The 24,429-nt window shown below is 41.8% G+C and overlaps 1 protein-coding gene across 6 annotated transcripts in view; it reads left to right on the top strand.

Moving 5' to 3' along the window:
• Window positions 1-24,429, top strand: part of ERC1 (ELKS/RAB6-interacting/CAST family member 1) — a 539,472-nt gene that overhangs the window by 277,439 nt on the left and 237,604 nt on the right. For all 6 annotated transcript variants that reach the window (XM_062194621.1, XM_062194626.1, XM_062194624.1 and 3 more), the window contains one exon: window positions 13,197-13,357. In XM_062194621.1, coding sequence (XP_062050605.1) covers window positions 13,197-13,357 — 161 coding nt within the window. The remainder of the gene's footprint in view (window positions 1-13,196; window positions 13,358-24,429) is intronic.

Genomic DNA, 24,429 nt, shown 5'->3' with positions numbered 1-24,429 from the left:
TTTTCCTGAATTACTCATTTGTCACAAACCCTACTGAAATATAAAGAGCTGTTGGACCCAGATGCAGAAGAAAGTAGAAAGTGGCCGGCGCCGTGGCTCACTAGGCTAATCCTCCGCCTTGCGGCGCTGGCACACCGGGTTCTAGTCCCGGTCGGGGCGCCGGTTCTGTCCCGGCTGCCCTTCTCCCAGGCCAGCTCTCTGCTGTGGCCAGGGAGTGCAGTGGAGGATGGCCCAAGTTCTTGGGCCCTGCACCCCATGGGAGACCAGGAGAAGCACCTGGCTCCTGCCATCGGATCAGCGCGGTGCGCCGGCCGCAGCGCGCTACCGCGGCGGCCATTGGAGGGTGAACCAACAGCAAAAAGGAAGACCTTTCTCTCTGTCTCTCTCTCTCACTGTCCACTCTGCCTGTCAAAAATTTAAAAAAAAAAAGAAAGAAAAAAAAAAAAAGAAAGTAGAAAGTGATGGTTGCTCCAGCTGCTTTGTGACTGGTGCTGGAGAAAGAAAATGTGATCTGTTATTTAGATTATGTCTGTCCTTTCTTCTGGGAGTGCAAAAGAGCAGTGGACCTAGGAAATTATTTTTTGCTTACATGATTTGGTGTGACCTGTTTGTTGCTGAAAGAAGCAAATTATGAGACAATCAAATAGTGCCTGAGAAAAAAATTTGTTTCAGTACATTAATTTAGGTTTTTATTTTTTAATTTTGATGCTATGTTACCAAAAAGATACCTAAATAGAATTGCAGTGATTAAACCTTGGCCCTTCTTAGAGTTTCTTTCCAATTTCAGTTACTCAAAATGAGAGAATTGCAGCAGCAAGCTGACGTTTGCTTTGAAAATCTGCACTGATGTCTAATCTTTCAAGCTCCACTTCGGAGTGATGAGTGCTCATTATAGGATTTATCTACCTAAGCCCTCTTGAGTTGATTTTAAAAAAGAAAAGGAAAATTGAGATGGCTTGAAAAAGAAGCATTTCTTTATGCTGACATGTTTCCACTGTCTTTAAAAATTTATCTTCAGTTTTAGAAGATTTGTTACCACAGCTTAGTATTACTGGAAACTTAAAAGCCATTGCCAGTGAAAGAATATAGCCAATCATTGTGAATATACCTCCTCCACAAGTCAGTCCTTACTATGTTGATACATATAATTCATTTATTTTTGTAGAAATATTCAGCATTATTAAGAGACATATGGGAATGTGAGCCAAATTTTAATAGACAGTAAGAACATTTTGTAAATTCCAAGGAGCACATTAATTATTTAAAGTATCATTTGCTAATTTTTATTGGTTCACACAAGCTCTTGGCAGTGTTGATTTAATGGGGAAATGTAACAATGCATTAAATCAAGAAAACTAGTGAAGTCCAAAGTTGCGTTGTGGAAATGTGTTTCTTCTTCAGAGCTGCTGTGTGGGTCCTTCCTAAGGCCGGTAGTGTAAGATGGCAGTAGCTCCTGACCATCCCTGCATTTAATGCAATGCTAGATGGAATGGTACCTGTTACTATTAGGTTATATCAAGAATCACCTGGGTTTTCATGAATAGAATAGAAAATATAATCAACACTATTGTGTAAGGCATATGTATTTAAATGGAGGCTAAAAAGTTTCAAAATTTTAAGTTCTTTCTTCAAAAGCATCTGATTTGTTTTGCAGTTATAGTCCAATAGGACTAGTACCTCCCCTTTTCAAAGAAACTTGGTGGAGTTCAGTCCATTGTCGCTCTCTTCCTAGATGCCATCAGAACTTGTCCACATGAGTCGCTATCAGCCCTGCTCCACTGCACCAGCTTCCCCATGTTGTTCTCTGCCCTAACTCAGCCCTCCAACTCTTCTGAGCCCTCTGAGGTCTCCCTGTGAAGCTACTAAAATCCACAAGTTCCCATATTCATTCAGTCTCTCATTCTGCAGGTATTCACCAAATACTGCCATGTGCCAGGTTCTGGCACATACATTCTTTTCTTTTAATAAACACACAAAATTGTACATATGTGTAAGTTATTATGAGATGTTTCTATACAAGTATTCACTGCAAAATGTCCAATCAGGGCAAAGCTACCTTATCTCTTCAGACATATAATGTTTCTTTATGGTAAAAATATTGAAAATCCTTTCTTGTGTTTTTTGTTGTTGTTATTTTTGTTTTAGAGAAATGTACATATATTCTTATCCTCCTCCTTGAACCATCTTTTACCTTTGCCTGAAGTATAATCTTCTATCTGCTCTGGCTAATCCCACCTGTGCTGTCTGGTGATACTTGTTTATTCTCAACCTTAGAAGTTGAATGTAGGACTCCTCTTTGTTTCCTGTTACACCTTTGAGCCATTATTTCATCACATTCTTACATGAACCCTTACTTCTTCAAGGCTCTTGCCATTCAGCTATAGCATTGAAACTTTGCATTGAAGCTTTTGTTATCTCACTGAATACCTGCATTTGCTACTCTGTCCTCTCTGTTCATTTAATTTCAGGTACCCTAGACGTGGTAATCTAGTTTACCTCCAGATTCATTCATTCAGACATCATCGCCTGTAAGCATGGTTCCCTGTCATTTTAGCTTTCTTGTTAAATTATTCCAACTATCTATATTTCACTATTGTTGGAACTTCTGTCTCTGTCCCTTTTGCTTTGACTTAATCCGTTAGCCATTTTTTCCCCTTGTCTCTTGATTCTGCTTAAATTCCTTAGTCTGTTATTGTCGTTATTCCGACTTTTTAAAAAGATTTATTTTTATTTATTTGAAAGAGTTATAGAGAGAGGTAGAGACAAAGAGACAGAGGTTTTCCATTTGCTGGTTCACTCCCCAAATGGCAGCAATGCCCAGGGCTAAGCTGATCCAAAGCCAAGAGCCAGGAGCTTCTTCTGGATCTCCCACATGGTGCAGGGGCCCAAGGACTTGGGCCATCTTCTACTGCTTTCCCAGGCCATAGCAGATCAGAGGTGGAGCAGCCAGGACTCGAACCAGCGCCTATATGCCAGTGCTGCAAGCCGAGGCTTTAACCTGTTGCACCACAATGCTGGTTCCTATTCTCATTTTAACATCCTAAATCTTCTGTCTCTTATTTAACCAGATCCATTTAGTACCTTCCTGTTGCTTTTGAGACAAAAGCCAAAATCCCTAATATGGTCCTTAAGACCCTTCTTTATCCCTTTATTCCCTCTTCTGCTGCATTGATATCCTTACTCCCTTGTTCCCAGGACTTGTGATATTTTGATCTTTTGTCTTCTTTTGTAAGTGTGTATGTTTTCCTACCTCAGTGCTGGTACATATGTGGTAGTCTAAGCTGGAGTGCCCTTGTCCTCCCCATCTGCTCTCTGCTCCTGCATTGTTTTGTTTTCCATTATGCCCTCAATGCATGGTACTCAGTACCTGGCACAGGATAAGAGCTAGACATTTGGGAGGATAGGAGGGAAGGGGAAGAAAGGAAGAATGGAAAGATGCAAGGATCTGTATAGGAGCATTCCCCAAAGTGACTCACTAGACATATTGTAATTGTGGAAAGCTGTGTTAGGATGCTTTTGGTGAACACAGCATCCACTGTGAAAACAATGGAGTCAGACTGCCCTATTGCAGTCAGCCTTGCTTATTCTGTCTGTATGGCCTCTAAAGCCATTTGTTCTTCCATAGAAATGAGACTACCCTATAATAGCTAATACCTGCCTCTTAGGATTGTGGTGAGGTCTTCAGGGGACGACAGTACCAATAAAGCATTTAGAACAGTACACTTCAAAGCAGTCCAGTAATGTTAGTTATTATTATAATAGGTGCTATTGCATATCTATAAAGTAGTGTAATACACTGTTAATGAGGATCTTGTCATTTTTGCATTGGCGAAAAGTACATAAACCTCTATAAGGAAATGCAAATTCAGATTCCTGTTAGCAGTAATTATGAGATACGGAAAGACACCTGTTAGGAGAGCATGATAGAATTTCCACAGCCGGGTCTGTTTTTTGTGTCTGTTCTCACTGGCACTTCAGAAATGCTCATCTTCCCACCAGCCCGGTAACCCACTCTCTTGCTTTCTCTCTCTCTCTCTCTCTCTCTCTCTTTTTTTTTTTTTGTAATAGTGAAACAGAGTGTGTCAGTCTAGGATTTTGTTTGACTCAAGAAAACTTTGCTAGTGACAGTCACCCTGGCCTACTTGGCGACTCAGAAACATCTAGATAATATTTTTTATACCACTCCCTTTTTCTTCTAACCGTTTTATTCCTTTGGGGAGTTACGCCTGTGACCCTCCCTAGAAACTATAATGAGAGATTTCATAAAGCAACTTGGAATTACAAAAAACTTATTCTGCTGTCTGTTGCGGAACAGAAGAAGGTGGGGAACTTGAGGGTGCAGGCGATGCCAGCACCTGAAGCACTACTGTGGCTTTGCTCTCTTAAGGAAAATAGGTCTGTGGTAAAGTCATAATTTGTTCCCTTCTTACTCTCAGTGAAAGTTTATTAGCTTCTGATTTAAGCAAACCATCTGGTCCTGCTGGCGCAGTCCACTGTCAAGCTCTGTGCTTTCTCCTTAATATGTGACTGGAGGCGGTTAAGTCACATACTTGAATCTCAGCTCAGGCCTGGACCTTTTTGCATGTCTTAAAACTTCTGCTTTGGAAAATCATGCTGTGACCTGAGCACATTTTTAAGTTATGGAGAATTTCTTCATCGTTCAGCGTGAGGTTTATCTTTTTTTCCTTCTACTCTGCTTTGTTACCTGCATTTCTCAGGGACTGTACCCAATACTGTACAACTGCTATGTGGTAGGCAGATAATGGAGTAGGTGCCCACATGCTTCCAGCTGAATTTGGTCCCCTGCATTGTGGGCACATAAAGAAAATGAAGTAATTCAATTTGATTTTGAAACTGTCTCCTTGCCTTTTAGCCAGAGATCAAATCAGATGGTTAATTAGAAATCCTGGTTTATAGTACCACTCTTGCCTTAAATACTAGAATGCTTTAAAACTTACAATGTATGTGTAATGTTAGGCAGAAATATTTTGAAGACCTGGCACTCAGATGGATTGGAAAATGAATACAGTTAAGAAAACTGTATTTCATGAACAAAAAATTTTGGAAGAAAAGTTTTGATTGAAAGGTAAAATCTATCTTTAAATATGGCAGACCAGGGGGCTGGCGCTGTGGTACAGTGGGTTAAAGCCCCAGCAGCCTGCAGTGCCGATATCCCATATGTTTTTTTTTTTTTTTTTTGGACAGGCAGAGTTAGACAGTGAGAGAGAGACAGAGAGAAAGGTCTTCCTTCCGTTGGTTCACCCCCGAAATGGCCACTACAGGTGGCACTGCGCTGATCAGGAGCCAGGTGCTTCTCCTGGTCTCCCACGCGGGTGCAGGGCCCAAGGACTTGGACCATCCTCCACTGCCTTCCCGGACCACAACAGAGAGCTGGCCTGGAAGAGGAGCAACTGGGACAGAACCAGCGCCCCAACCGGAACTAGAACCCGGAGTGCTAGCACCACAGGCGGAGGATTAGCCTAGTGAGCTGCGACCCCGGCCCTGGTAACCCATATGGGCACTAGTTCATGTCCCAGCTGCTCCTCTTCTGATCCAACTCTCTGCTATGGCATGGGAGAGCAGTAGAAGATGGCCAAAGTCCTTGGGTCCCTGCACCCATGTGGGAGACCTAGAATAAGCTCCTGGCTTCAGATCAGCTCAGCTCTGGTCATTGTGGTCATTTGGGGAGTGAACCAGTAGAATTGAAGACCTTTCTCTCTCTCTCTCTGGCTCTGCCTCTCTCTGTAATTCTGTCTTTCAAATAAATAAAATAATTCTTTAAAAAAAATATGGCAGACCAGGTGCTAGGCAAATAAGTTCCATGGAAGCAGGTGAAGATGGCTGATAAAATATGCATTCATAAGCTAACAAAAAAAGAAATTCTCAAGTTGGGATAAATAGGCAGAAAATTCAAAGATAAGTACTTGATGAGCTGTTGAACTTTGAACATTAAGTTTTTTTTTTTAATCTTGGCAGGACAAAATGGAATATCCAGGACAGCCCAAGGTGGAGAGTATATTAGGCAAGCAAACCCTCCTCCTACCACAGGGGAGGGACTTGTGGCACACCAATTAAGACACCTCTTGATATACTAGCATCTTATATCAAAGTGCCTGGGTTCAAGTCCGGGCTTCTCGACTTCCAGCCCAGTTTCTTGATCATGCACATTCTGGGAGGCAGTGATGATGGCTCAAGGGCTTGCTTCCCTACCACCCACATGGGAGACACAGATTGCATTGTGTAGGCTTCTGGCTTCCTCTTGGCCCAGCCCTGACTCTTGTGGGCATTTAGAGAGTGATCCAGCCGTTCACTCTCTGCCTTTCAAATAAACTGGGGGGAAAAAGGATTTTTTTTTGAAGAATCTGTAAATTGTTTCTTTGTTAATACTAATTGTTTGTTTCTTTGATAATACTAAGAAAATTGACTCTCATTTGGTGAGGCTAAAAGAGAAGAAGAAAAGCATACAAGAAGCAGCATTTAGAATGATTAAGGATTCATAACTGCTAGTCCTTCTGGTGCTAAAAAGACACCAGAATATAATTGGGCCAGTGCTGTGTTAAAGCGGGTGGAGCTGCCGCCTGGGATGGTGGCGTCACATGTGGCTGCTGGTTTAAATCCCAGCTGCTCCACTTCCCATCCAGCTCCCTGCTGGTGTGCCTGGGATGACAATGGAGGATGGCCTGGGTGCTTGGGCCACTGTACCCACGTGGGAGAACCTGAGGAAGCTGCTGGCCCCTGGCTTTGGACCTGCCCAGCTTCGGCTGTTGCAGCCATCTGGGGAGTGAACCAGCAATGGAAGATCGATCTCTCTCTCTCTCCTTTTCTCTTTGTATCTCTCAAAAAATCTATCTATCTATCTTTGGGGGGGGGAAGAGATACCAGAATATCTTTACAAGGACATTTGAAGATGTAAATGAAATGAACAAATGCCAAGAAAAATGAAACTTAGCAAAGCCAACTAAATATGAAAAAGAAAACCTGAAGAAAATGAATCATTAATAAAATGTCCCACAGATTTCAACCCCAGAGATTTATTTTGGTGATTTTAAGTAAGCATATATGGAGTAAATAATTTCAATCTTACAGAAACAATTTCAAAAAAATAAAACCAAAGATTTAATTAGGCTAACATAACTTTATATTGAAAGTTGACGAAGTATAAAAAAAGTTTAGGTGTGGCTCAAATTTCTCATAGACATCAAGCAAAAATTCCTAACAAAATATATCCAATCCTAAATTAGCATGCCTTGAAAAGAAACATATTCTTGAAGAAATTGGTTTTGTTCCATGAGTTCCAGGTTGGATTCACAATAAAATACAAATTACTATAATCTATCAGATTAAAAAATGTTAGAGGAAAAGCTAAATGATCATCCCAAGAAATGTAGAAAATTGAATGTATATTTTTAAAGAAGCTTGACAAGTTAGTAATGCAAGAGAATTTCCTTAACAACTGATCCCTATTAAAGTTTTATACAACTTCATGGATAAAATTTTTAAAACATTCCTTTTAAGTCAGAAATAAAGTAGAGGATATTTTATCTTCCGTGTCTATACAATATTGTAGCAAGCATTCTAGGCTCTGAAGTAAGGCAAGTAAAAGAAAGGAATACAAAAATACTGGAAGGAAAGAAAGAAAACTGTCATTCAGTTATAATATAGTTGACTGCATACTAAAAACTGTAGAATTTATCATTTAAGACTGCTAATACTGCTAATAAATTACATTTCTATAATCTGCATTGAGCAGAAAATTTCCATTTTATAAAAAGGATCCTATTTGCTATAACATTAAAAAAAAAAATACAAAGTCCCTAGGGATAAATATCATAAAATTGAAATCTTGGGGCTGACACTGTGGCATAGCAGGTAAGGCCGCCGCCTGCAGTGCTGGCATCCCATATGGGCGCTGGTTCGAGTCCTGGCTGCTCCACTTCCAATCTAGCTCTCTGCTATGGCCTGGGAAAGTAGTAGAAGATGGCCCAAGTTCTTGCGCTCCTGTACCCATGTGGGAGACCCAGAATAAGCTCCTGGCTTCTCAGTTCGGTTCAGTGCAGCTCTGGCCGTTGTGGCCAATTGGGGAGTGAACCAGCGGATGGAAGATCTCTCTTTCCCTCTCGCTCTCTTTTTCTCTGCCTCTCCTCTCTCTGTAACTCTTTCAAGTAAATAAATAATAAAAAAGATTGAAATCTTTATGAGGAAAATATAAAACTTTCTGAAAGATGTTTTTAAGGTTCTAAATATATATCTCTTTCATTAACTATTCTTTTTGTAATATAAGATTTTTTTAAGAGTTTTTTTTTAAAGATTTATTTATTTATTTATTTGAGAGGTAGAGTGAGAGACAGTGAGAGAGAGACAGAGAGAAAGGTCTTCCTTCTGTTGGTTCACTCCCCAAATGGCTGCAACTGCGCCGATCCAAAGCCAGGAGCCAGGAGCTTCTTCTGGTCTCCTACGTGGGTGCAGGGGCCCAAGGACTTGGGCCATCCTCCACTGCTTTCCCAGGCCATAGCAGAGAGCTGGATTGGAAGTGGAGCAGCCAGGTCTCGAACTTGGACCCTTTTGGGATGCCAGCACTGCAGGTGGTGGCTTTACCTGCTATGCTACAGTGCCGGTCCCTGCACTTTTTGTTTATAGTTGATTTTCACTGTAGTCCTTAGGATTTTTCTTTCTATAAGAGCATGTCATTTTTGGCCGGCGCCGTGGCTTAACAGGCTAATCCTCTGCCTTGCGGCGCTGGCACACCGGGTTCTAGTCCCGGTTGGGGTGCCGGATTCTATCCCGGTTGCCCCTCTTCCAGGCCAGCTCTCTGCTATGGCCCGGGAAGGCAGTGGAGGATGGCCCAAGTGCTTGGGCCCTGCACCCCAATGGGAGACCAGGAGAAGCACCTGGCTCCTGGCTTCGGATCAGTGCGATGCGCCGTCCGCAGCGGCCATTGGAGGGTGAACCAACGGCAAAAAGGAAGACCTTTCTCTCTGTCTCTCTCTCACTATCCACTCTGCCTGTCAAAAAAAAAAAAAAAAAAAAAACACAAAAAATACAAAAAAAACAAACTATAGTTGAAAATGACATGCTCTTTTTTTTGTTTTGTTTTTTTACAGGCAGAGTGGATAGTGAATGAGAGAGAGACAGAGAGAAAGGTCTTCCTTTGCCATTGGTTCACTCTCCAATGGCCGCCGCGGTGGCACGCTGCGGCCGGCGCACCGCGCTGTTCCGATGGCAGGAGCCAGGTGCCCATCCTGGTCTCCCATGGGGTGCAGGGCCCAAGCATTTGAGCCATCCTCCACTGCACTCCCTGGCCACAGCAGAGAGCTGGCCTGGGAGAGGGGCAGCCGGGACAGAACCGGCGCCCCGACCGGGACTAGAACCCGGTGTGCCAGCGCCGCAAGGCGGAGGATTAGCCTAGTGAGCCGCGGTGTCGGCTAACTTTTTTTTTTTTTTTTTTTTTTGACAGGCAGAGTGGATAGTGAGAGAGAGAGACAGAGAGAAAGGTCTTCCTTTTTGCTGTTGGTTCACCCTCCAATGGCCGCTGCGGCCGGCTCATCGCACTGATCCGAAGCCAGGAGACAGGTACTTCTCCTGGTCTCCCATGCGGGTGCAGGGCCCAAGGACTTGGGCCATAGCAGAGAGCTGGCCTGGAAGAGGGGCAACCGGGATAGAATCTGGCGCCCCAACCGGGACTAGAACCCCGTGTGCCAGCGCCTATAGATAGTTTTATGTCTTCCTTTCCAGTGTTGCTATCTTTTGATTTTTGTCTGACCTAATTTTCCCAGCTGTCAGCTTGAATACATTGTTAAGTAGAATTGGTGAAATCAGATATCCTAAACTTTTGGTTGGTTGCAATCTCAGAAGGTAAACATTCAGTCTGTTGTTATCCATGCCCTTTATCAGTTGAGGAAGTTCTTTTCTCTTCTGAGTTTTTTTTTTCCTATTTCTTTTTTAAGATTTAGTTTTATTTACTTGAAATATAGAGTTATAGAGAGAGGTAGAGAAAGAGAGAGGTCTTCGAACCACTGTTCACTCCCCAGATGACCGTAACGGCCAGAGCTGAGCCAATCTGAAGCCAGGAGCCAGAGCTTCTTCCCGGTCTCCCATGTAGGTGTGATGGCCCAAGGATTTGGGCCATCTGCAGCTGCTTTCCCAAGCACATTAACTAGGAGCTGGAATTGGAAGTGGAACATCCCAGACTCAAACAAGTGCCCATATGTGTTGCCGGTGTTACAGACCAGGGCATTAACCACTGAACAACAGTGCTGGCCCCATGAGTTTTTTGATTATTTTTCTCATGAACTGGTGTTGGAAATTATCAGATGTTCTTTCTACATCTATTGAAATGACCATGTGATTTTTTTTTGTCTTGTGTTCTATTGATATAATTTATTACATTGGTTTTTATATTAAGCTCACCCTGCATTATTAGAATAAATTACAATTTTTTTACTTATATTCAATTTTCTAGTATTTTGTTGAGGATTTCTGCATCTGTATTCATAGGGTATCCGCTCTTCTTTCCCTTCTCCCTCTCTCCTTTTTAAAATATGCATGGAAAAGCATAATGTAAGAAAGCTAGCATATTCTATTTATACAAAGTTCATAAACTTTGGTTTAGTATGCCAGAGGTGAAAAATGAGTGTCAGGGACTAAGTAACAAAGTAAGAATTCTTATGACCCACCACAGGGATTTAGGGAGATACAGTTGGATAACTGTACTTCCAAAGTGTTTGGTAAATTCAAAAAAGATAGATTCTTCCTTTATGATTTAGAGCTCCTGAAAATGGAGCCTATCCATTACTGATTTTGTGTTATAAAAATACACCTTGGTGCAGTTTGTATCCAGTTTTAGACAGAATTTTACAAGATTCTCTCTCTCCCTCTTTTTTTTTTTTTAAAGATTTATTTATTTATTTGAAAGTCAGAGTTACACACAGAGAGAAGGAGAGGTGGAGAGAGAGAGAGAGAGAGAGAGAGAGGTCTTCCATCCTCTGGTTCACTCCCCAATTGGCTGCAATGGCAGCGCCATTCCGAAGCCAACCAGGAGCTTCTTCTGGGTCTCCCACACTGTGCAGGGGCCCAAGGACTTGGGCCATCTTCTGCTGTTTTCCCAGGCCATAGCAGAGAGCTGGATCGGAAGTGGAGAAGCCAGGACTCTGCTGGCACTGCAGGTGGCAGCTTTACCCACTACCCACAGTGCCGGCCCCTACAAGATTCTCTTAAAATGGTATCATTCTTATGGACAGTTTCTAGAAAGGCAGAGAGTGATACATGTTCATGTAATGCTTACACATATGAATACTTAACCAGAGGAGATCTGAGTAACAGTGTCTTTTAATAGCAGCTCGACAGTGAGGATACTATCAGTTGAGAACACTAGTTTGATCACTTTTGGAAAGTAATTCAGGGGCCAGAGAAAGGAAATGTATTCACTCTTAGTGTTTAGTAGCTGCTGCCAGTCGCCATGAAGACTTGGCTAGGTAAGAGACACAGGTACTCAGGGGTCTGTGAACAACAGTGAATTGTCACGCTACAGTTTTCTCACCAAACCACTTTGTTCTGGTTTTACATGTGAGTCAGTGCATGGCAAATACTGCACCTCTCTACTTACCCCACTTCTGCCTCCGAAAAATGTATCGTCACCAGGAGTATTGCTTTACGAGTAGCAACCTTATATAAACTGTCATTTTTGGCTGTTTGCTTACCTGGTTGAGGTGGCTTTTTTGGAAAAAAAAAATTTTTTTTATTTTATTGATTTGAAAGGCACAGTTACAGAGGCAGTGAGAAAGGGAGAGAGAGAGAGATCTTCCGTCCACTAGTTTACTCCCCAAATGGCTGCAACAGCCAGGGCTGGGCCAGGCCAAAGTCAGGAGCCAGGAGCTTCTTCTCAGTCTCCCACGCGGGTGCAGGGTCCCAAACACTTGGGCCATCTTCCGCTGCTTTCCCAAGCCATTAGCAGAGAGGTGGCTCAGAAATGGAGCAGCCTGGACTTGAACTGGCGTCCACATGGGAAGCCAGAATCATAGGCATCAGCTTTACTCGCTGTGCCACAGTGCCAGCCCTGCATTACTTTTTGATGACAACAGATGTTTCTGTCAGCATTATTTTCACTTCTGAATTGAAGTGACCATGTTACTTTAAATAACACCCAGAGGACGTTGAAGTGCTAGACAAAATATAATCCTTGTTTCCTTAGCTTCTTTCCCTGTGTTTTAGCATACTTTTTTCTCTTGGGTGTTTTTTGTTTATTTTCTGGTCTGAGTCTATCAAGGTTCTTTTCTACTCCCAGTTATTTTCAAACTATTGCATCTTTCTATCTTTCTTTTATTTCTTCCTGCCTTCCTTAAACAAACAAAACCTACTTACCTAGTTTTACAGGAAGAACTTATCTAATTGAATTATAGCTATTTCTTTAAAGAGTAATTCTTTTGAATGGTGTTAACAGTAAATTCTTGGTTTAGATGTATGCTGAATCTGTTAGTCAAGTTTATGTCTTTTATCTCCTAAAATCCTTCTATTCGTATTTATTATGATTTGTTATTTCTCTGAAATTTCTGGACCATTTCCAAAATAATTTCCATAATAGGAGTTGCCTGTGTCAGCGCATGACTTTTGGAAACTTTAACTTACATGTCCTAGCATGTGCCAAAAAGAAAATTTAAGTTCTTTCTGATCCAAACTGAAAAGAATTATAGTGCCAGAGTGGCATTGTTTACCATATCTTCTTTAATTTGAAAGGCAGAGTGACCAAAAGAGGAAGAGACAGATCTTCTATTCACTGGTTCACTCTCCAAATGTGCATAACAGCCAGGTCTGAGCTGAGCGAAAGCCAGGAACCAGGAACTCCATCCTGGTCTTCCACATGGGTGGCTTGGGCCAAAACACTTGGGCCATCTTCTGCTGCCTTCCCAGGTACATTAGCAGGAAGCCAGATTGGAAGTGGAGTGTCTGGGACTGCTACTGGCTCTCCAATATGGAATGCTAGTGTTGCAATCAGTGTCTTAACCCACTGTGCCACACCAACCAGCCTCTGCCATATTTTCTTATATGTATGTGATCCAGAAAGAATACAGAGGTGTTTTTTTTTTTTATATCCATTCTTGTATATCTTCAGTCTTGTGGACCCAAGAGTTTCTCATTGCACAGTTCGTCTGACTTGAATTGATCAAGATATTCTGTTTTTTTCCTTTCCATATTTATCATAGGTGGAGGAGTTATTGATGGCCATGGAGAAAGTAAAGCAGGAACTAGAGTCTATGAAAGCAAAGCTGTCCTCCACCCAACAGTCTCTGGCAGAAAAAGAAACTCATTTGACCAATCTTCGGGCAGAGAGAAGGAAACATTTAGAGGAAGTTCTGGAGATGAAGTAAGTACTTATAATCTTATTCTTTAGGGATATGCTTAGTGTAATTCTTTGCCTCATTGCTTTCACACTTAGCCTAATCTTGATGGTAAATTGTATTTCTCATTCTGTATAACAAATTTGGTTAAGTATTTAACAAATCCTGGTCAAATAGAATTATTTGTACCTCTTCAAAAAATTTTAAACACTCTAGCATATACATATGTGTACATATATCTGTGTCTGATTACTCTCGGAATTTTCTAAAGTCTCTTGGAAAGTTCAGGTAAATTGGTGTGGTCTTAAGGCAGGGGATGGAGAGGACTGTTGGTTTTGAGATCATATGATGAGTAAGCAATTCTTAAAGTACTTGTTATTAAACATTTCCCAAAGTAGACAGGGCAGTAGAATGAACCTTCATATACCTGTCCCCAGATCCAGCAGTTAACATTTTGCCACACTGAAAGTACTTTTTAAAAAGTTGTTACTTTTACCAAATCCTTGCTGTATGTTGCTTTCCTGGAGTCCTGGGTTTGTAACCTCTTGTGAAGCATGTATCCATATGGTAGTACATGATACACATTTGTTTTCCTTCTGCTTAGACCAAGTATATCTCTTTTTGAAATCCCAAAACCTTACCCTTACGTAAAGGCCCTATTCCTTTTTTACTGAAACCAAGTCTGTCCTGGATCCCTTCTTACATCAGTGTTACATCAACAGTTATCTCTGCCTCAGGGGAGATAGTCTTATCTTTTTTTTTTTTTTTTTTTTTTTTTTTGACAGGCAGAGTGGATAGTGAGAGAGAGAGACAGAGAGAAAGGTCTTCCTTTTTGCTGCTGGTTCACCCTCCAAGATACCACTGTTTCTCTCTCTCTGTGTAACTCTGCCTTCCAAATAAACGGGGGTGGGGGAAGAAGGATACAGATAATGTTGAGGACAACAAGGTGTCATACAGATACAGATACAGATATTCCTAGGGGGAAACTGGTCTTGATAAAGTAACAGTAGGAGGGTACTTAAAATAGTGTGTGGCATAAGTAGAATTAAAAAGATAATTTAATGAAAAAAAAATGGAAATTCATGCCTACCTTTTCCATAAAACATATGTTTTGTGAACTTCTTGAAGACCTCATCATAGGTAAGCTTTGTTGTTTTTTTTTTTTTTTAAGCACTGATACATATCTTTTCTTGTCAGATCTTTCTTACTCAGTTCAGATAACTGCTGATAGCAAAAGAGTGATATTCTGTGTATTGGAATTTCCCTTTATTAAAATTAAAACTAGGGTAGGAAAGAAGTTTTTAAAGGATGCTTGAATGAGAATTGTAAGTTTTATTTTTTATTTTATTGTACTGCAGTACCAAACTTTATTATGAGCTTCCTTGTTAACTTAGGTTGGAAATTACATTTGGGGAAAATAATGTGATTAGTAAAAGTCACCCATACAATAATTCATAGCCTTCTTAAAAGATATAGGGGAGTACTAAAAGTATAAAACCTCAGAGACACAAATATTAGACAGAAGTTCTAGAAATAGTATTAAAACCTAGCTCTGGTAGATAACTGATTTCTTTAATCACCTTTAGTTGCTTAGGATCTTACTGTGGCCTAATGATGTTCCCAGATTTTCCACAGGGGTCCTGTCACACAAGTTGTACCATGTTTAAAGCACTCTTTGCTTTGTTCTTTCCATCTAAAATGTTCATATGAAACCACTCTACTTTTTTTTAAAGTGGATATTTAAAGTTTGCCATACAAACACTAAGTAATGATTCAGCTCTCCTCTATCAAAAACTATACAATTAACATAAATACAGGGGTTGGCGCTGTGGTACAGCGGGTTAAAGCCTCGACCTGCACTGCTGGCATCCCATTTGGGCACCGGTTCGAGTCCTGGCTGCTCCACTTCCAATCTAGCTCCCTGGTAATGCACCTGGGAAAGCAGCGGAGGATGGCCCAAGTCCTTGGGCCCCTGCACCCATGTGGGAGACCCAGAACAAGCTCCTGGGTCCTGGCTTCGGATTGGCTGAGCTCCAGCCATTGCGGCCGTTGGGGAGTAAACCATCAGATGGAAGGCCTCTTTCTCTCTCTCTCTGTCTCTACCTCACTCTGTAACTCTTTCAAATAAATAAAATACATCTTTAAAAAAAGATGTAATTATTCACAAAAAAATGATAAATGACTTGTCATTGAGTCTGATATACTAAATTTCAGTTCTTTTTTTGCCATGTAACTGACCAAGGAGAGAGTCCTTTTGCTCGTTTCTGGATTCTCCTTTCTGAGCCGCGGCGCCGGCCTAAATACAAAATTTAATATATAGAATTGAGAACTTTGGTGCAGAAAGCACTTAATAGTTAGCCATGATTAGTTTGCTCTGTGGTTTTCCTGGTGATGATTTATAAGGAAATAAAATTATTCAAGTAAAATTTAAGAGGAGAAAGACTATCCCACCTGTGGCTACCATGACAACCAGCTTCTTCACACTGGGGCCATTGCAGGACCCACCATCTTTAATATTTTCAAGTTATTGAATTACTGATAATCAAACAAGTGAATGAACTTGCTCACTGTAACTAGAGAATTTGAAATGTAGGAGTATGAGGGGAATGTACTCTGCAAAGAGATTGAGCCATGGCTATGTGTGATGACTCTGGATAAGAAATAGTCTTCTCTCTGGAAAAGGCAGGTAGCCTACTTGTATAGAAAATTCTTCAGTAGAACAATAGAATAGTCTAGTTTTCTGGGATAATCCTGACCTCATGAAACCAAGAGGGGTGATCTAATAGTTCTTTTCCATCCCTAGCAATTGGGGTTGCAGTTTGAGCGTCTGTTACAGATAAATGGTGGCCACGAGTTTGGAGAGATGTAAAACTGTGCTCTTGGTAGCCTGCCAGTGGTTCATTAGAAACATTTGAGTTGGTTAGCCAGCCCTGAAGAGAAGGAACATTTTTATTGGCAGATCCCACAGTGGTTCTTCTTTTCCTTATGCTGTGGTTTTGTTAGCCATTATTTTTTTATTCCACTTTTATGGTAGCCTCTTTCCTTTAAAAGAAATGAAACAGAATGGAGGAAAATAATAAAAATAACAACTGTCATAAATTTTAAGTATCAGTTGAGGTCATGAAGTTCACTATTAAGAATTCTGGATGATCTGGTTCACTCCTCCCTGCTCTGCTTTCAGACTCTTCCTGCACCATGCGTTACCATTCAGAATAGAACTTAAATGACTGTTTAAAACGTGGAATGTTTTCTCCAACTGTGAATCTGACTACCCTGGGAACTGGTGTGTTCAGCAGGGAGTGGCAGAGCTCTTTAGTTTCTTGGGAATCTGGAGCTGTTTGTTAAGTAGCACGCCATATCTAGTCTACTGGTAGCAGTCTGTATCCATAGCTCTTGTTCCAAACATAATTGTTAATTGTACGTGAATGCACTCTCTCTGTCTGTCTGACTTGCTCTCTCTCTGCCCATGGGTCTGCATTTAATAGCCTCACTGCTGCTTTGCTTGCCCCATCTTGCAAGTAGATAGGCATCGTGGAATGTTAAAACACAGATCATTTTAATTAATTTGTGAGAGGGTGACAGAGAACTGCTGTGTACTGATTCACTCCCCTAAATGCCCACAACAGCTAGGGCTGTGCCTAGGCTAAAGCCAGAAGCTGATAACTCTTAGCATGTTATTTGAATCTACTGAGTGCATGGAGGGGTCCCAGCTGCCTGGAATCTGCATCCTATCTTGCTCGTCCTCTTCCTCACAGATGGATATGTCTGACCAGAGAGGCAGGCAAGCAGCTTTGGTGGGTGCCAGGCGGGGCTGCAGGGCATGCTGGTGTCTCTGCAAGGCGTTCTTTTGCCCTCCCCTTAACTACTTATCTTTTTTTTTTTTTTTTTTTTTTTGACAGGCAGAGTGGACAGTAGAGAGAGAGAGACAGAGAGAAAGGTCTTCCTTTTTGCCGTTGGTTCACCCTCCAATGGCCACCGCGGTAGGCATGCTGTGGCCGGCGCACTGCGCTGATCCGATGGCAGGAGCCAGGTGCTTCTCCTGGTCTCCCATGGGGTGCAGGGCCCAAGAACTTGGGCCATCCTCCACTGCACTCCTTGGCCACAGCAGAGAGCTGGCCTGGAAGAGGGGCAACCGGGACAGGATCAGTGCCCCAACCGGGACTAGAACCCGGTGTGCTGGCGCCACAAGGCGGAGGATTAGCCTATTGAGCCGCGGCGCCGGCCTTATCTTTTTTTTTTTTTAAGATTTATTTATTTATTTGAAAGTCAGAGTTACACAGAAAGAAGGGGCAACAGAGAGAGAGAGAGAGAGAGAGAGAGAGAGGTCCTCCATCTGCTGGTTCATTTCCCCAACTGGCTGCAACAGCTGGAGTTGTGCCGATCCGAAGCCAGAGCCAGGAGCTTCCTCTGGGTCTTCCCACGTGGGTGCAGGGACCCAAGGACTTGAGCCATCCTCTGCTGCTTTCCCAGGCCATAGCAGACAGCTGGCTCAAAAGTAGAGCAGCTGGAACTTGAACCAGCGCCCATATGGGATGCCAACACTGCAGGCAATGGCTTTACCCACTACGCCACAGCGCCAGTTCCTATTTATCTTTATAAAAACTTTAACTGGTCATCTTCTTCAACTTCTACTCTTTCTCAGCCACTCTCAAGAATTGTGTTTGTAAAGATTTTTCCACTATTAACTATTTTAATAAAAGTTGATAAAGATTTGAGTTTGCCCATTCTACTCACCCAACTACTGAGGCTTATGGCCTGCCAGGACCTGCATTAACAGAAAGCTGGAATTGGGAGCTAGAGCTGGGCATCAAACCCAAGTTGCTCCAACGTGGGACACAGGTACTTTAACCAAAGTCTTTTTTTTTTTTTTAAGATTTATTCATTTATTTGAAAGGCAGAGTTACAGAGAGGCAGAGAAGAAAAGAATGTCTCCCATCTGCTGGTTAGCTCCTCAGATGGCCACAATGGCTAGAACTGGGCCAATCTGAAGGCAGGAGCCTGGAGCTTCTTCCTAGTCTCCCACATGGGTGTAGGGGGCAAGCACTTGGACCATCCTCTGCTGCTTTCCCAGGCCATCAGCAGGGATCTGAGTCAGAAGTTGAGCAACCCAGACTAGAACCGGCACCCATATGGGATGCTGACACTGCAGGTGGCAGCTTTACCCACTATGCCATGGCACTGGCCCGTGACCAGAGTCTTAACCACTAAGCTAAATGCCCACCCACGGAGAGTTTTTAATGTAACAATTTGACTTTGTAATATGATTTTTTAAGCAATTAGATATAAGTTGTTCAAAGAGTGAAACTAAAAGGATTGAATAAGTTGCTATATTCATTGGGAGCTTTAAAAATAAAGAATTGTGATTGGAAAAATTAGTTATTAGCACACAGGTACAAAAGGAAAAACATTAGAATTTCTTGAATTACTAGACACACATATTTAGAAGCCTGTTTTCTCTTTTAACTAGACAACATTTAGATTTTATTTATGTAGGTAGCATTTAAAATACATTATGCATTTAAGATTGCATTTTCCACAATAAGCATTAAATGTTAATTTGCTTTCCACCCAGCCATCTGTTCTACTTCCCTACCACAACCAAATAAACAAAGCAAACTCTTCTTTAATTTTAAAAAACACAGATTATACTTGTTTCTGGCCTGTAAACTTGTAGCTTTGCTACATAGATTGCACCAAAAAGTTCATAGTTTCAACACTGCTAGATTAAAAATTTCTGGCATTTAAAATCATGTCAAAGCTTTTTGTAATGCCCTCACTCCCAGGAGGACAGAGGAAAAAGCAGTATGAAGAAACAGATTCTTACCTTAAAAAGGAAAGGAAATGTTCCTCAGAGGGAGCATGCAGGGAAGGAGTTAAGGCAACACCAGAATTCATGGCTAAAAAGCAGTGTGTCACACACGTGAAACAATGAAAAGAAGTGGCAGAGTCTGGCCATAATACAAAATTTTTCAAGGAACCAAACTGAAATATTTATTTCATTCTACTTGTTCAATATATGGTCATTTTGCATATGTGTGTGTAACTAACTAGTTTTTTTTTTCCCCAGCTTATTCTTAACCTCTGGAAACTAGAGATGGTATTGTTTAACAACATTATTTTTCCTTAAAAGGAGAACTATGGGTCCAGAGAAAATATGGGATTTAGCAAAAGTCAAACAATGCTTATGGTCAAATTTGGTCTACATGGAGAAGATTAATCTATAACAATAAATCTAACGAATGATTTTTTTAATCTAAAGTGGCTCATAATGGCTTTCCAGTGTTTGAGGCTGGATTGTTCTGAAGAAAAGCTGTCCTGGCAACTATGATTGCATGTGAATGTTATCTTTAATTACACTGTATTAATTACATTCTAATTTCAAACACTATGTCACTATTGGGAAAATGTATCTATAAGATGCCTTTCGTAAGAGTATACTAAGTTAGCTATCTATTTGTTATTATACTTCTAAAACTTTGAAGATCCTAATAATTTGTATAGTGATTTAACAGTTGCAAGCGGATTTAGTGCGAGGAAGAAACGAAGCTGATGCTCTGTTCTAAATGTTGATCTGACCACCTGTGATCACCAGTCCCTGCCCTCTGACATCCCTAATCTCACCAGTCTTTGGTCACATGTCTGTAATTTGCTCAGTGACTATGGCCTTGTACACTACCACAGCTTGTGCACAGTGCAAAGGAAGGTCCAACTGCTAATGCTGTTTGGTCAACTTCTTTAACTCCTGTGTCTGCTTCAGACTTTGCTTACCACCTTCTTTGAACCCTGTTGAGCACATGGAGGGGTCCCAGCTGCCTGGAACCCTCAATCTGTCCTGTTCATCCACCTACTCACAGATGCAGTACAGCACATGTCTGAGCAGAGGTCGGATGTGGCTTTGTTGAGTGCCTGCTGGCTGGGCAGTAGGGTGTACTGGCCTCTCCACGGGTGTTCTCCACAAGAGCATCCTCTACTCTTTATTGTTGTCAACAATTCACTTTGTAGGGATTTTTCTGCCACTAACTATCTTAGTAGAAGTTGATGTAGATTTGATGTTGCCCATCCTACAACCACCAAGTGATGTGGAAGAGAGTGAAGTGAGGCCCCCATGATCTAGTAACCCAAATAAAGTCTTGTATCAAAAGAAGAAAAGCTACCTCTAGAAGATGGACATCCCCTCAAGGCAGAGACAGACAACTCTGAATCGCAGTTTCTGCCTTCTCTGGGACCCTTCTGTCTCCCTAACATGTCCTCAACTGGGTCTTCAAAGAAGTCAAGTGAAAGTGGATTCTTTCCACTGGCTCTTCCACCATCCTCCTTGGCCATGTTTGTCCTACATGTCCTGTTTTCTTCATTTGATTAACAACTCCTATGCCTCAGCTGCTTGTTAGGATTTTTCTTCATTTATTTATTCTCAGCATTCTCATCTGGGTGCCACTTCAGAGTCAGTTTCCAACACGCCTTTTAACATCCTGGGGTGAGACATGTCTCTGCCCATCATGAACGTCCTAGCCCTTTGCCATGTTTCCACAGACTGTTGGAACCAGTCTGAGGATACAGATTGCTGGTGGGGAGGAGGGAGGAAAGTTGGGGTGGCAGCCCAGTGGCCTGGGTCTTCTCTGGTCTTAGGCATGGCTGCACTAGTGGCAGCAGTGCTGGCTCTTCACACTTGCCTTCCTCCTGGTTTTCCTGTGAGGTTAGTAAGTCTGGCAGAGAAACCCAAACCTCTGTGCGTTAAATTATAGATTCATGAGATGGTTTTTGGATCAAGAAAGGTCTGACTTCCCACCAATGGAAAATAAATTTTCATATGTACCTAAGAAGAATCTCATACCATAATCTGAATTCTGACATTTAAAAAGTCCTTTCCTTTTTGTGAGAGAAAAGTAGAATATGCTTGGAATTAAGACAGCTGTACAAAATAGCTATCAGAAAGTATTCAGGCAGGGGCTGGCACTGTGACCTAGAGGGTTAAGTCTCTGCCTGCAGCACCAGATCCCACAAGGGTGCTGGTTCAAGTCCCAGCTATTCCACTTCCTGATCCAGCTCCTTTCTAATCCAACTGGAATAGCAGTGGAAGATGGCCCAAGTGCTTGGGCCCCTGCATCCACGTGAGAGACCCAGATGAAGCTCCTAGCTTCTAGCCCTAGCGGTTTCAGCCACTTGGGGAGTAAACCAGTAGATAGAAGATCTCTCACACTCTGCTTCTTCCTCTCTTTTTGTTACTCTTGAATTTGAAATAAATAAATCTTTTTTTTTAGAAAAATTTCATAGAGGAGGTGGTACTGGGGTGTAGTAGGCTAAGCCTCCGCCATTCACACCAGAATTCCATATGTGCACTGGTTAATGTCCCAGTTGCTCCTCTTCTGATCCAGCTCTCTGCTTATGGCCTGGGAAAGCAGCAAAGGATGGTCCAAGTGCTTAAGCTCCTGCACCCACATGGGAGACCTGGAAGAAGCCCCTGGCTTCAGATTGGCCCAACTCCAGCTGTTGTGGCCATTTGGGGAGTGAACCAGTGGGTGGAAGTTGTTTCTCTGTCATTTGCTGTCTGTAACTCTTCCTCAAGTAAATAAATAAAATCTTTTTTTAAAAAGTTCATAGAATTAAAACATTATCTTGGTAGAAAAAATCTTTTCAAATTATAAATTATTCAGGAACTTTTGGAAGATCCTTTGTATATAAATGGAACAATAGCAAGACAAAAGAATAAGAATGGGGCATTGGGGCTGGCACTGTAGCATAGTTGGTAAAGCTGCCGCCTGCAGTGCTGGCATCCCATGTGGGTGCCGATTCAAGTCCTAGCTGCTCCACTTCTGATCCAGCTCCCTGCTATGGCCTAGGAAAGCAGTAGAAGATAGCCCAAGTCCTTGGGTCCCTGCACCCATGTGGGAGACCCAGAGGAAGCTCCTTGCTCCTGGCTTCGGATTGACACAGCTCCAGACCTTGCGGCCATTGGGGAGTGAACCAGTGGATGGAAGATCTCTCTCTCCCTCCCTCCCTCCCTCCCTCTTTCTCTGCCTCTACTTCTCCTTCTCTCTGTGTGTATCTCCAACTTTCAAATAAAGAAATAAAAAATCTTAAAAAAAAAAAGAATGGAGCATAAAAAATGTTTGGTAAAATTATGGCCACACAATACTTCTTTAATTTTATTTAGACGCATGCATAAATCTTTGACTTATATATCCTTGAAGCTTAGTAAAACCAATCAGAATAAATACAAAGAAAACTACAGTTAGAAATATTATAATTCTGTTGCTGAAAACAAAATATACAGAGAGAAAAAACATCCAGAGAAAGGGAATATTACTTAAAAGGAAACCATGATAGCAACATTCTTTTTTTTAAAAAAATTATTTATTTGAAAGGCAGAGTTACAGAGAGGTAGTAGCAGAGGCGGGGGGGGGGGGGGGCGGGGGGTCTTCCATCCACTGGTTCACTCTCCAGATGGCTGACAGCCAGAGATGTGCCAATCTGAAGCCAGGAGCCAGGAGCTTCTTCTGGGTCTACCACTCGGGTGCAGGGGACCAAGGATCTGGGCCATCTTCTGCTGCTATCCTTGGCCATAGCAGAGAGCTGGATCGAAAGTGGAGCAGCTGGGACTCAAACTGGTGCCCATATGGGATGCTGGCACAGCAGGTGGTGGCTTTACCTGCTATACCACAGCTCTGGCTGAGATAGCAACATTCTTATCAAAAACACTGGAAGTCTGAAGAAGATGGAATTTGTTTCAAAATCTGGAAAAAAATATTGTCAGCCTAAAATTCCGTGTCCAAAGGTCAGTATCCATTATAAACTAGAGTTATATATATTTTCAGGAGGAAAAAGAAACTATCTCTAGGAAACACACTCTCTAAGAAATTCTAATAGGTGTTCTTCAAGCTAAGGGAGATGAAACTATATGGGAGCTTGAATCTCACGGAGGAATGAAGAATACCAGATATTACTGTAGATGAATTAGGAATATAAATCTATAGAAGTCATATTTTTTTCCTCATAATTTTCTTAAAAAACAACAGAGCATTTAAAGTAAAAATAACATTGTTAGATGCACTTTATAATGTGTGTAAAAGTGCAAGATAGTGGCCGGCACCGTGGCTTAACAGGCTAATCCTCCACCTTGCGGCGCCGGCACACCGGGTTCTAGTCCCGGTTGGGGCGCCGGATTCTGTCCCGGTTGCCCCTCTTCCAGGCCAGCTCTCTGCTGTGGCTCGGGAAGGCAGTGGAGGATGGCCCATAGTCCTTGGGCCCTGCACCCACATGGGAGACCAGGAGAAGCGCCTGGCTCCTGGCTTCGGATCAGCGTGATGCGCCGGCCGCAGCGGCCATTGGAGGGTGAACCAACAGGAAAAGGGAGGACCTTTCTCTCTGTCTCTCTCTCTCACTGTCCACTCTGCCTGTAAAAAAAAAAAAAAAAAAAAAAAAAAAAAAAAAAAAAAGATAGGACAGCAATAGTTTATAAGATTAGGGGTAGAATTATATTTTACTCCTCTACTCGTAATAGAGTTATGTACCTGATAAACCAATTTGTGAATTGAAAGTAGTGTTAAGATTCAAATGCGTTTAATACAACATATCTGTTGATCATTGTAGCTGAGCAACTCAGTACAGTGTACAGTAGTACTTGTTTTCCCTTGGGATCTTACGGCTGACTGGAAGCTGGCTTGCTGCCACTGCCCAGCATCATGAGAGAGTATTGTATCGCATCTGGAGAGCTGGGAAATAGGTCAAAATTCAAAGTATGGTTTCTACTGAATGTGTATGACTTTTGTGTCATCATAAAGTCAAAAATTCTAAGTTGAACCATTAAAGTCAGAGATTTTCTGTACTCTAATAAGGGTGTTACATTTCTGAAATAGAGCTTGTCAAATATATTTGAAATGAGACAATTTCTAAGCTAAAGGACTTTGATAAATCAAGATGCCTATTAGCTATTGAGCAGCTACCAAAATTAGGACAAAAATTTTTAAAAAGTGAAGTACCAACAGAAGAAATAAAATTTAATGCTAAAAATTAGTTTACTTACCCAGAAGAAAAAGATAAGAAAGTAACAACAGAGGAACAAAGAAGTATGAATAGATAAAAGACAAAGTCAGCCAACCGG

This window comes from Lepus europaeus, chromosome 6, assembly GCF_033115175.1.
Source record: "Lepus europaeus isolate LE1 chromosome 6, mLepTim1.pri, whole genome shotgun sequence".
NCBI lineage: Eukaryota > Metazoa > Chordata > Mammalia > Lagomorpha > Leporidae > Lepus > Lepus europaeus.
This window is presented reverse-complemented; position numbering and strand designations above follow the sequence as displayed.